The sequence below is a fragment of the Gasterosteus aculeatus genome, chromosome 12, assembly GCF_964276395.1.
Source record: "Gasterosteus aculeatus chromosome 12, fGasAcu3.hap1.1, whole genome shotgun sequence".
Lineage (NCBI taxonomy): Eukaryota > Metazoa > Chordata > Actinopteri > Perciformes > Gasterosteidae > Gasterosteus > Gasterosteus aculeatus.
Genome location: NC_135700.1, coordinates 6,744,364 through 6,757,440, shown reverse-complemented (window position 1 = coordinate 6,757,440; position 13,077 = coordinate 6,744,364). Strand labels below are relative to the sequence as shown.

The window sequence follows — 13,077 nt, the reverse complement described above, 5'->3', positions numbered from 1 at the left end:
TTGTGTTTAGAAGCACCAGAGTCCCTTGGAAAACCTCTCGGTTTATTGCAGCAGGGTGACAATCTGCTCCTCTCAGTCCCGGTTCTGGTTTTCCAGTGACTTCCCCCCCCACGGTGAGCCTAGCAGCACGGCCTGGGCCTCCTGCAGTGTGATGTCAGTCTTGACTCCCAGGGAGGCAAAGCACTGCTTCTAGCCGCAGCAATGAGATTCTGGTAAAACTGCGTATGTCATTTCCTCTGATTTTGTTATGGAATCAGATCCGAAGACCAGCGTTAAGAATAACTACACAGAAATAGCTTATGTTCTTACTTGCATCTTGTTTGCCTGCTTATTGAGGTCATAAGCATCAGTATCAAATTAAAGGTGCACCGTTTAATCAGCCAATTAAAATCTGCTGCTACCAACATACGTAACAAAAATATTACATTACAGGTCATTTAGCTTTTATCAAAAGAGACTTACATTGCATTTTTAACCCATGGCTTTTTACATTTTTGCCTGGGGAGCATTTAGGGGTTAGGTGTCTTGCTCAGGGACACTTCAACATGGACATGGAGCAGCCGGGGCTCGAACTGCCAACCTTGCGGTTCCCGGCGCCACTACGACCTCAAATATGAATAGAAATCATGCAATGAAGCATAAAAAAAAGCTTTGTGTATCATCCATTTTGTCGAACACAAAGTGAATAATAATATTTTCGCATTTTGCCGCATCCACTGCACATGGTGATAATACGTCAATCATTTGATTACATCTCGTTCCGCTGTAATAACCAAAATAACAGGCAAAGTCGAAGGGGTATATGAAGGAAACTACAAATGCCATCTGCTGAGTTGACATTGTTCAACAATATTTTTACTGCTACAGTGTGACGGCCATGACAAACTTCACTGGTCGTCTGTTGCTCCTGAAACAATCTCCCACTTCCCCTTCACTCCCTCGTTGGTGGGTCTGTTTTTAGCTCTGTCCCTGGGCCTGCTGCCCGCTGCTATCAAATGAAAGCTAGCTAATCAGATTGTGAGAAGATCCTGTCCTGCTCGGCCCTGAGGGCATCGTAATGACAAATCACACACACACACACACACACGCGCGCGCGCTGACGCTACCAAGCACATCACTCACAGCACTTGCAATGGCTTCACGTCACCACAGACCTCGGTCCTGCTGGCCTTGAGTAACTGCGCAGACCACCTCTTCACCAAACACGCGCTCTACTCTGGATGCTGTGAGTCACTGGGACGCGTGTGAAGCCCCGACTGACCGCCTAATAACAGAGCAGGATCCTTTACCAGCCAACAGGCAGAACTATCCATGTACTTGGCGGTGAGTTCTTGTCCTACTCGTGCTTTTGTGAAAGCGGGTGTCCCCCGGTCTCAGCTAGGACGTCAGGGTCTCAGCCGCGTAGCGGTCCACTCCGTTGATGTCACACGTCTCACCTCCACACAAGCAAACGCTGCCTCTCTCCTCTGCGGAGCACCGTTTTGTATTCTTCCTGTGCTGTAGCAGCAGTTTCTGCTAGGATGGGATCATACCGCATCACTGCAGAGAGAGAGAGGCGAGATAATGTGGAGAGATAATGTTTTTTGTGTCATTCGTTTCCAGGGTGCAGGCCTGGAGTATTAAATGTAGGGTCAACTCGTTGTTACTTAGATATTGTTGTTGAAGCTTAGTGATACACTCAGTCTTCATCCGTAGAAGCCTGTTGGTGCTTGTGGCTGCTGCAGTCTTTATTATCCTGTTTTCACTGACTTTTTACGTTAATGGCACACAAGCTTTGAACCTCATGCATCATTAATGCAAAAGCCCGTGGATGCAGATAAACACATTTAAGTAGTGTTCATTATCCCTTGGTTTCTTATCAGTTCAGGAGGGATTTTGTGTCTCTTCGATGCAGCAGAGAGGACCAAAGGAACCGTTTCTCAATTTGACTGAAATAACCCACGTTGCTTATATTTTTACGATGTATATATAAATATGTATCGTGAAATTAATTCACAGTTTTTTCTTCCTTCAACAGAAGCGGTATTTGAATATAGCATAAGGAGATCCAACAAATGCAGAAAACATTGATCACCCAAAACATGCCAGACGGCAAATTGAAAACTCTCCTGAGTTATGGATCTCAGAGTATTCAATTTAGAAAAGCCGGTGACATTGACTTTCACTCAGCCATTGGTAAAACTGGTTGTCGGGCTATTAGGTCATGAATGTATTCGCGAAGGAACGCACTACTTTTCAGTTAGCGAACAGAAGGACAAAGACTTTCTTGAATTGTTATTTAAGGACGGATTGTCTCATGCCAGTGCGACTCCCATCCAGACTTAGAAACCCTGCTGCTCTGATAACATTTAATAATGTTAGTGTCTGGCTGGGGCGAGGGTCTAGAGGGGGAAGATCTCTTGAAGAGCAATTGACCGAATCCTAAGATGGCTGCAGCTTACTGAAACAATAATCGTAATGGAGACTTATTGGGGTAGAAGAGCTGCTGCTGAGCCTGTGGGTGAGAATGCAGCTGTGGGACCAACTGGTCACAACCTTCCCACCAAAAACACACATACACACGCACCTATTTTATTTTCCACCTACTATAAGAGGAAAGTTTATTCTTTGTATTTTGTCTGAGCAGCTTGTGGTTGCCATGGGTAACACATATGTGCACTGCTGTTTGGGCTGGAGGTAATTAGCAGAAGATGGAGTCTGTGGGGGTCTTTACTCCAGAAAGTGTTTTTGGTACGTCACTCTGTGAAACAGCCTGGGGTGGCTGGTCAATAGACGGCCGTGGGGCTTGACCCCCCCATTCCCCCTTTGAGCACCCGTTCTGGAGCCACAAAATCCCCCAATAATAATAATATATATATATTTTTTTTCCATATGTGTTTTTTTTAAGTAAGGAACATGCAGAGTAATGTTTGTAAAATATTATAGCCGCGGCAAATATATGCTTTTCCTGCACGTCCTCCTTGCCTGTCGGCATGTCTCAGCAGCGCTAGGGCCACGGAGAAATGGCCCACAAGGGGCGGGTCTATGAAGCCGTTTGGCAAATTGAATAGGAGAGAAGCTTCTAGAGGCTGCTAGACCAGGAAGGATCGGCTAGCTGGACCCGCTCATGCTGAATTTTGTGGGCATGACGAGAATGTGTCATCGGAACGGATTGCTGGGTGTGGTTGCCTCCACAGACGGGGTGCTGGATGAGCAAAGGAACACAGCCAGTGTGATTGAAGGCCTCCAAGACGAGCTGCTGGACTGCATGCTGAAAGCTGTAACACAACAAAATGTGAAAAAAGTGAAGCGCTGTGAATACTTTCCGGATCCACTGTATATGTATATGATAGCGAATATTATTATGTAATATATATTGCACTGAATATTAATATGTGATATATAACGTATATTAGGGGGACAAAGAAAAGTTGGAATAAATGTCAAATATTTTTAATATTATAATAATAGTAATGTTTTTCCACCATTAATTGTTTTCTTTGTTTTTTTAATTGTGCATTTAATCATTCTGGGGTGCTTGCTGAAATTGATTGGATTGTCCTAGAAAACTGTTCATCCGCCGCCACTGGAAACATCATTAGGTAATCTTCACTTTGATGAGCGTGAAAAGGGACCCGGGGGACCGACGACAGCGTTCCTCCAACAAGCAGCGCCCGCTCGAAAATGACGGCGCACAACCCCCGTCGACCGGACCACCCAAATACATCTCATGGTGTTTATCCAGAAAAATTTGATATAAATTTGGCACGTTTACAATCTTAGCGTCTCCACATTGGACATTTTCTAATTAGCACCAAACACAAGCTGCAGCTGAGGCTCGGTGACCAGGAGCCTTGAGAATTCAGGAACAGTCCTTACTTACAAGCAGCCGTCCCAAAGCCTGTTTGTACTGAACATTTTGGATCAGATGAGTTTGGATCAGATGAGTTTGGATCAGATGAGTTTGGATCAGATGTAGCCCGCCAAAATATGTCCTACTGATTGTTCTGAAATACTGTTTCGGTGTTGCTCACGGACCAACATTGGTCAATTTGATGGTGGCGGCAGGATGAAAAGTTCCCCAGAATGATTACAATGGAAGAAAAGGCTCCAGCCAATGCCCTGCAATGCTGCCGTTAGCGGTGTTCTTAGCGGGCCGTGTGAGGGAGATCCTGTGCTGTGAGCAGACCAGCCGCTCAACGAGATTACTCAGAGCAGCGTGAAATGAATCACATTTGGAGGTGCAGCATGTCATGCTGTCCAAACCAGCGGTCTGCACACAGTTTAATCCGCAGGTTTCTTTGAAGACGACGCTCTGAAGTCTTAATAGTTGTGTGCAATGTTTGAGTTGTACAGTTGTGCTGACGTTGCCTCCGCTGTGACACGCGCATGACCGAGTCCACGCGTGCCAACGTCATGTGACGGAAGAGCTTTAATCCGTCTGCCATTACGGCAGTAAGAGCTCACGCAGGTGATTACCGGGCTCTTATTGTTCTTCTCTGTTATCCCTCATAGAGTAACGGACAAAAGAGGTACAACAACTGTCATGAAACCAAAAGATGATTGAGTCAAGTGAAGTGTTTCTTTTTGGAAGGCCATTGTTAGCACTTAAACAAACTTTCTATTGGGTACAGTAACTTTATTTCAACTTTGGATCAAGTTGTGTAATCGTATTAAAAAAGGGTCCTCTTAACAAAGGCTCAAACACACGTTAATGGGAAGAGAACAGAGCTTTTTTTCCCCTCGCCACAGGCAGACCACATTTTGAGACATTATGCTCACTTTATAACCACGATGAGACAGACTTAAATGTCATCACGGCTCTCGCGGTGCTGATTATGCGGATATAACCTCATCCTGCGTAGTACAAGGAAGCTGATGGGAAAAAAAACATCAGTTGACTTGAATGTGTGCCGCTTCCAAGTTACAGCCTTTAACAATTGCACCACTCAGACACTTATTCCCATATGATGTGAATGCAGTGAAACGCCCTCGCAGACCCCCAAAGATTGCTTCTGTATATAGAAACACTTCCCTGCATCGTGCCAGTTGATCTGAATCAGCTTAAAGGTCCTGACCAAGGTTTGAATGTAAAACCAGTGCTTGATGTTTTAATCTATGTATTCTAACTGTACTTAGTATATCTGTTTTTGTGTGGTGAGAAAGGCATGAGGGTCAATACAATCCTAATAGCTGTTTAGGTTTCAAAAGCTCAAGTGATCAGTGAAGATTATCAGCTAAATCAAGTGATTTAGTTGAGCCAAGTGTGGTTCATTCAGCACATTTCATCGTAATCTGGTCACAATTTGTTGATGTTATATCCCTGACAGCAACAAACGGATAGACTTAGATAAAAGAAGAGCATCTCCTTCCGACTCCTGAAGCTGGTGTTTGAACTGCTCGACAGCAAGCTGCTGTCACTGCAGCATCCTGCGTTTGCAGGTGGAGGGCCTTCAATACGCCTGAACACCACTGCGAAATATAACCAAAGCAACGAGAACCATGATAGTGCTCTATGATGCCTGTTGCCGATGTGAGCCTTGCTCTCTCTCACTTAGAAAACACAAAGCTTCAGGCACTACTTAGGAAATAATTGGGAGAGAGACAGCGTTCCCGGGAGCACAGAGTTTTTGGATGAGCAGCGAGGACCAGACAGTCCTGCAGGCGCAGTAATGGATCAGAGATGCAGTTCAGCTGTTGTTAAACCTCAGAGCACTCTTCATTTGGGTTCAGTTACACATTAGTATTATTTTCCTTTTCCTTTGTGACTTGAAATGTCACCCTATCAGCTCGCACTTCACTAACTGACCTCCTCGTTTCCCCCTCCTCTCTCCGCTCCTCCAGGGAGGTGGAGGAAGACTTGGAAGTGTTGTGGCAGGCAGCAACCAGGGAGAACCAACAGATGAGAGGCACTCTCACTGCGGACCTCCACGGCCGCGTCTCCCCGGACCGGCCTCCTCAGGCTGCAGAGGCTCCGACAATCAGCGCCGGGCCCCTCGTCTTCACCTCTCATCAGAGCCCTGGGCTCCTGAGGAGGTCCGGCTCTAAATGTGACTCAGACCACCAGGATAATTCCTTGGAAGAGAGACACAAGCATGGACTGGATTTCTATTGCTAGGTGTTTGCTCATGAAGGCAAGATGGGCCGTGTGGTTGACTAAATTAGTTTCCGTAGTGAGCATGTCAGCGTACCAGCATTTGCCAGATCAACTTTGTTTTGCCAATAAAACCGGAAAACTTGCAACATCCTCTGTACCAAACTAGTATAAACTAGGTTAACTTCTCTGGTAGAATCCAGCCTTTAGAAGTGAAGCATATCAGTCTTTTTGACTTTTTGGACAACAGGATTGCAGTGAAACACATTGGGAAAAAAGCATAATGAAGCAGCTCAGGTTTTAACAGGTTAGTTTCGAGAGCACGGCCAAATGTAGACTTCCAAGATTTATAAGCTTATATATTTGCATCTGTTTGAATTTTTTAAATTGTTCTCAGGGTTTTATAGACCAACTATGCAGCTAGTATAGTAGATTGACAAGTACAACCAACATAGGAGAAAGTTGCATTATTTATTTTAATTAAGGCTCGTGTATCTTAATGAATTTAGGCAATGCTGCCACCTGCTGGGCATATGCCATAATGGCATTACCGTGCTCACGGTGTCATGTTACACGGTACAGAACGGGCAGACATGAGAGCACTGTGCGGAAAGAAGAATGTTGAACATGATCTAAATTGAGCCTTTTTTCCTGAAGAGGATACTGTTTTTTTGTATTTTAAGGCAAAACCTGAAATGGTGTTAATATAAAACACGTGTTTGTGCATAAAGAAACGCACATGTAATTACACATGCTTGGCTCTATTTTCACATAATTATAACTATTACTACCTTTTTAAAATGCTCAGAATATATTATGTGGCATGGCTGGCGTCTCTGAATTTGTAAGTGTCATTCTGACTTGTTATTAAATCTGGATCAGACACAGTGGAAGTGACTCAAAGTGATATTTCTTAGGGCAGTTTGTTTCAGAATAATTGTTTTTCCAATACAAAACAGTCGTAAAACTTCCATCGTTGAGAGGAATGCCCATCAAATACAAATGCTGTCATGATGTGACTGAGACACAATGACATCACCTCTTCGCCAGACTGACACCACAAGGCAGAGTGCTGTCTGAATAGAGATGTACCACTAACCCCTGCTGACCGTCTTAGACCAGCATGACGACGGCGCCGCGGCTCAGACTCGTACGCTAGCTGCAGAGTGATGCGGGACCCCAGTCATCACCGGGTGTGACGGTAGAAGGCCGCCAGCAAATCCAACCGGCATTGTGCCTCTCAGTCAGCGGTAGTCAGCAACAGACATCCTCAATGTGCTTCAATGAACATTATGATTCATAACAATTATATAAGAGTACCGTGACTGCTGACGCAGATGCATCAGAAGTAGGTACGGTATTAAGAGTATGTACTCTGCCCCTCTGACCTTCTCTGTCCATATTGCTGATAGAAACGAGCCCTGTATTAATCCAGTGCGTGCTCTGCACATGCATTGCTGCATTTGGACCGACCACCAAACAACAGAGATGCAGAGTAAACAGCCCTGTTCACGACTGCAGAGAAAGTCATTGGCGCCCGCCTGCCCTCTCTTCATGACTACACCCCCAGCCAGGGAGTGGGCAGGAAGCGCCACTCGCGACCCCTCAGGTCTCAACCTGTTTCTGCTTCTCCCCTGTGGGAGGCGCCACAGAACACTGCACGCCAAACCAGCCAGACTCCAGATCAATTCCTTCCTTGCAGGCCGTCACTCTGATGAACAGTCATAGAGTCATAAACTCAACGTCCCTTTTCCAAACATATACTGTAGATTTGATTTTTACAGTTTGGATTCAGAACACACAGCTGTGTGTGTGTTTTTTTATTGTGGATAATTGGTGCGTTTATTTACATTTATGAAAATGCTGGAGGTGATATATCACCTGACTTGAAAATGCCTCTGGATCCCCCCAGAAGAAGCCTCATAATTCAATTCAATTTTCAATTCAATTCATTTTATTTTGTATAGCCCAAAATCGCAAATTACAAATTTGCCTCAGAGGGCTTTACAGTCTGTATACATACGACATCCTCTGTCCCGAAACCCACCATCGGCACAGGAAAAACTCCCCAAAAAATGAAAAAACCCTTCCAAGAGGGAAAAAAAGGGAAGAAACCTTAGGGAGAACGTCAGAGGAGGGATCCCACACCCAGGATGGACAGACTACAATGGATGTCGTGTGTACAGAATGAACAATGTATAATACATGCAATTCCTATGACAGAAACTATTCAAGTAATTGTGAGTAGTAAGCCAGGCGCACAGCAGGACCACTGCAGGGGCAACCACCATCAGATAGAACCACCATCTACAGAAGCCTGTGGGGAGGGAGAGCACTGAGACTTTAGGAGAGGGTAATGTTGGTTTATGAGTACAGTAATATGATTAATATTTAAAATAATAATGATTATGATGATGATGATGGCAGCAGCAGGCGTCAGCAGGGCCACGGCAGGTGTCCGGACCAGGGTCCAGAAGGAACTGCGATCTACGGAGACCTGCTAGGGGAGAAAGCACAAAAAACTCCTAGAAAGAAGCTGAATTAGTCATGTGCATTAATAAAACGTGAATTATTGTAGAACGAGAGCGTGAGAGAGGAGCTCGGTGTGTCCTAAGAAGTCCCCCAGCAGTCTAAACCTATAGCAGCTTAACTAAGGGCTGGTCCGGGCTAACCTGAGCCAACTATAGGGAGAATCAAAGAGGAAAGTTTTAAGTTTTACTTTAAAAGAGCTGACCGAATCTGCCCCCCGGACTGAAAGTGGTACCTGGTTCTACAAAAGAGGAGCTTGATAACTGAAGGCTCTGGCCCCCAGCCTACTTTTTAAAACCATAGGAACAACAAGTAACCCAGCATCTATGGAGCGCAGCTACCTTGTAGGGCAATACGGTGTTACAAGCTCTTGAAGATACAACGGTGCCTCACCAGCAAGTGCCTTGTAGGTGAGGAGAAGTACCTTAAAATCTATTCTTGATTTAACAGGGAGCCAGTGCAGAGAAGTTAATACAGGAGTGATATGATCCCTTTTCTTAATTCTTGTTAATACACGTTTTACGTTTTACACAAAGAATTACAGTAATCCAGTCTGGAAGTGACAAACGCATGAACTAATTTTTCTGCATCACTTTGAGACAGGAAGTTCCTGATTTTTGATATGTTACGTAGATTAAAATAGGCAGTCCTTGAAGTCTTCTTTATATGCGAGTTGAAGGTCATATCCTGGTCGAAGAGAACTCCCAGATTCCTGACGGTGCTGCTGGGTACCAGAGCAATTCTATCCATAAAAACTGTATCACGTGACAGCTGGCTTCGAAGGCGCTCTGGGCCTATCAGGATAACTTCCGTTTTTTCTGAGCATCAGGAAGTTGCCGGTCATCCAAGTTTTGATGTCTCCAAGACATTCTTGAAGTCTAACTAGCTGGTCCGTCTCTTCTGGCTTGATCGACAGATACAGTTGAGTATCGTCTGCGTAACAATGGAAGTTTATGCGGTGTTTTCTGATAAGATCGCCCAAAGGAAGCATATAGAGGGTAAATAAAATCGGTCCAAGTACAGAACCTTGTGGGACTCCGTGACCAACATTGGTGGTCTTTGAGGATTCACCGTTTACAAGCACAAACTGGGATCGGTCCGATAAGTAGTTGCTTGGGAAAGGAGCGTCTGCCCCCCCCGGCCCCCTACCCCTTTCCCACCAGTGTCGCACCGCGGTGAGATCTAGTTTGGGTTTTCTCGTCTCCGTGCCTTGTCTTGTCATTTCCTGTCTTATTTTGAAAGATTAACCCCTGTCTCGTTTCAGGTCACTTGCCCCTCATGTGACACCAGTCGAATAGTCTCCCCTGATTCCTGATTGTGTCCACCTGTTTCCCATTACCCTCATGTGTCTTATAGTCTGCGTCTCCCTTTCCCTGGTGCACCGATCATTCTCCAACCTGAGCCCGTCGCCTTAGACTCGGTGTTCCACTGCCTGCCTGGTTTGGTCTTGCTTTTCCCCATTCTAGAAGAATTTCTGTTTATGGATTCAGTTCCTCGAACCTGTTTGTACCTTTTTGTGTTTTCCTCCTAATGGAGCGATTTTGAGTTTTGTGATCTTTGAGCCAAATAAAGACAGCCTTTTTATGTTCATTCTGCTCTTGAGTCCTTTCTTAAAACGTGGGCCTGACAGAACACTCTGGCCAGTATGGACTCAGCAGAGGCAGAACAGATGGCCACGGCCCTGGAAGACCAAGACGCCCACTTCACCCGCCAGGAGGAATTCCAGACATCCTTGGCTTCCCACAACAGCCAACTTACCTCACAAGTTCAAGCTTTGCACGCCCATCTCCTCCGGAACGGCACAGCCCCCGAGGCGCCGGCCGCTCCGGCTCCGACGACCGGCATCGTGGGGGTTGCAGGAAGGTTGGCCCCCCCCCAGAGAATTTTACGGGGGAACAGGAAAGCCTTTCACTTTGACTGTTCCATCCATTTCGAACTAACTTCTAATGCTTTCCCCACGGAAAGGTCCAAGATTGCATTCATGATGACCCACCTGACCGGGAGAGCCAAGGCATGGGCCTCGGCGGAGTGGGCTCGTGACTCCCCACTCTGCTTCTCCTCCACAGACTTTATATCCGCCTTGCAGAGGGTCTTTGACCCAGTGTCAATGGACCGCGAAAAGGCTCAGGAGCTGAGTGGGTTGAGGCAAGGTGGAGGCTCTGTTTGTGACTACGTCATCCGGTTTCGCACCCTGGCTGCGGAGAGCGGGTGGATCTACCTGCAGATTTAGACTCTCTCATCACGCTCGCTAGCCGGACGGATAACCGGCTCCGCCAAATCTGGCGACAGCGGAGCAGCAGCTCCACGACAACTCCAGAGCGAACCCCACGCACCCCAGCACCAGGCGGGCCGGCTCCCCACTGTTCTCCGCCTAAACCCCGCTGGTCTCCTGCCACGGAAGACGAGGAAGACCCCATGCAGCTAGGAAGGGCCCGGCTAGAGCGGAGGCGACAAGAAGGCCGTTGCTTCTATTGCAGGGACCCTGGTCACCGCATCGCGGCCTGCCCAGCCAAGAGGCCCATAGGGGCCAGGCAGTCCGCTGCTCCCAGCTCCACTACACAAACTCTCACGGCAGTCAAGGTAATGCACCACGCCACCACCGAGCACAACGCACTCTTAAGGCTTGCGCATGCTTCTGCATCGTTGCGTCAATGCACTCGTTTCAATTCATGGTTCTGCGTGTGTCGCAGAGCAATTTACCGCCAGAACAAAAGGCGGAGTAATGTGTTTTTGTTTAAGACGACCTAGAGAGTCACGTCTATTTATGTATTTGTTTATGTATCATAGACTTTATTGCCTCGTGCATCGCCACTGCTGCTTTTCATCGCGGACACATTTGTCCCGTATTTTCCTCCACAACTTTGTGCAGCTCTCGACCGGCAAACCGGCGTTTGCGGAGATCTCCCTCGGTGAATCCAACCCGCTTTTACAACCCGCAAATGACTGCTTGTATAAGCGGTCAGATTTACGCATTTCTTCCGACAAAAGTTCTTAAATCTGATCCGTTGAGGTGTTCCGTAAACATTCTTCGTTTTAATAATGGCAGTATCGGGCTATGAAAGCGGAAATGTGAGACTCCGTAAAGGATGTAGTTAGCAGACCAATCACAGCCTTGTGCGCTGCGGGAGCGCGGTCGTGTTCGACGCAAGCCTAGAAAAATGGCTCTACACACGCAAGGACACAAGGAGGTGTGAAAAGCAAGGGACACGCAAGGGGGGCTTGCATCTGCGTCGCTCTGAAAACGTAGAAGCATAAACCAGGCTTTAGACTCCGGGGCTGATGAGAGCCTGATGGACTGGGGATTAGCAGAGAAGCTGGGCATTAAATCAGAACACTAAAGCCTGTCCAGGCCATTGCCCTAAACTGGGTAGAACTGTTCACCATCTCTCACATCACTGAACCCCTCAAGCTAATCATAAACGATCATAAAGAAACCATCTGTTTTTATTTATTCAAGTCACCGTCTCAGGCTCTGGCCCATGGCTGTTTCGCCACAATCTCCACGTAAACTGGAGAACGGGAGAGATTATAGGATTGGGGGAGGACTGTGTTGGGGACTGTCTTGACCTCTCGATTCCAGGAAAACGAGGGGCTGTGTTTAACCTTGCCTCCGTTAGGGCCACCGCGGACCCCGAGTACCCGGACCTGAACACAGTGCCCTCCTGTTATCACCATCTTCGGGAGGCTTTTAGCAAGACCAAGGCCATGTCCCTACCCCCACATTGACCATACGACTGCTCCATAGAGCTGTTACCAGGCTCCAGTATTCCCAAGGGGCGCCTATACTCGTCGTCGTGGCGCAGGGGTTAGAGAAGGTGTGCTGGGAAGCACGAGGTTGGTGGTTCGAGTCCAGGCTGCCCCATGTTCCATGTCGAAATGTCCCTGAGCAAGACACCTAACCCCTAATTGCTCCCCGGGCAAAAATGTGAAAAAGCCACGGGTTTAAAGTGTAATGTAAGTCGCTTTGGATAAAAGCGTCTGCTAAATGACCTGTAATGTAATGTATACTCAGTTTCTGGGCCAGAGAAGGAGGCCATGTGGGAATACATTCACACCTCTCTGGAAGCAGGGTAGATCCGCCCCTCGTCGTCTCCAGCAGGCACCGGCTTTTTCTTCGTGGGCAAGAAGGACGGGTCCCTAAGACCATGCATAGACTACAGCCCACTTAACGACATCACGATAAAGAACAGTTACCCTCTACCTCTCATGTTCTGTGTTTGATCAGCTCCAGCAGGCCAAGGTTTTCACTAAGCTAGACCTCCGTAATGCCTATCATTTGGAAGACGGGGTTCAATACCCCAAGTGCACATTACGAGTATCTGGTCATGCCTTTTCGGCTGACAAACGCGCCGGCAGTTTTCCAGGCCATGATTAATGATGTCATAAGGGACTTTTTTTAGACCACTTTGTACGTGTATTTGGATGATATCCTCATCTACTCCCCTGACCTCGACACACATAGAGGTCACGTGTCT

At 46.9% G+C, this 13,077-nt stretch overlaps 1 protein-coding gene across 6 annotated transcripts in view; it reads left to right on the top strand.

Annotated features, from left to right (window-relative positions):
- Positions 1 to 6,963, top strand: part of cep89 (centrosomal protein 89) — a 40,520-nt gene extending 33,557 nt beyond the window's left edge. For all 6 annotated transcript variants that reach the window (XM_040164188.2, XM_040164196.2, XM_078084905.1 and 3 more), the window contains one exon: positions 5,824 to 6,963. In XM_040164188.2, coding sequence (XP_040020122.2) covers positions 5,824 to 6,097 — 274 coding nt within the window. In that variant the 3' untranslated portion in view covers positions 6,098 to 6,963. The remainder of the gene's footprint in view (positions 1 to 5,823) is intronic.
- Positions 6,964 to 13,077: the final 6,114 nt, after the last annotated feature.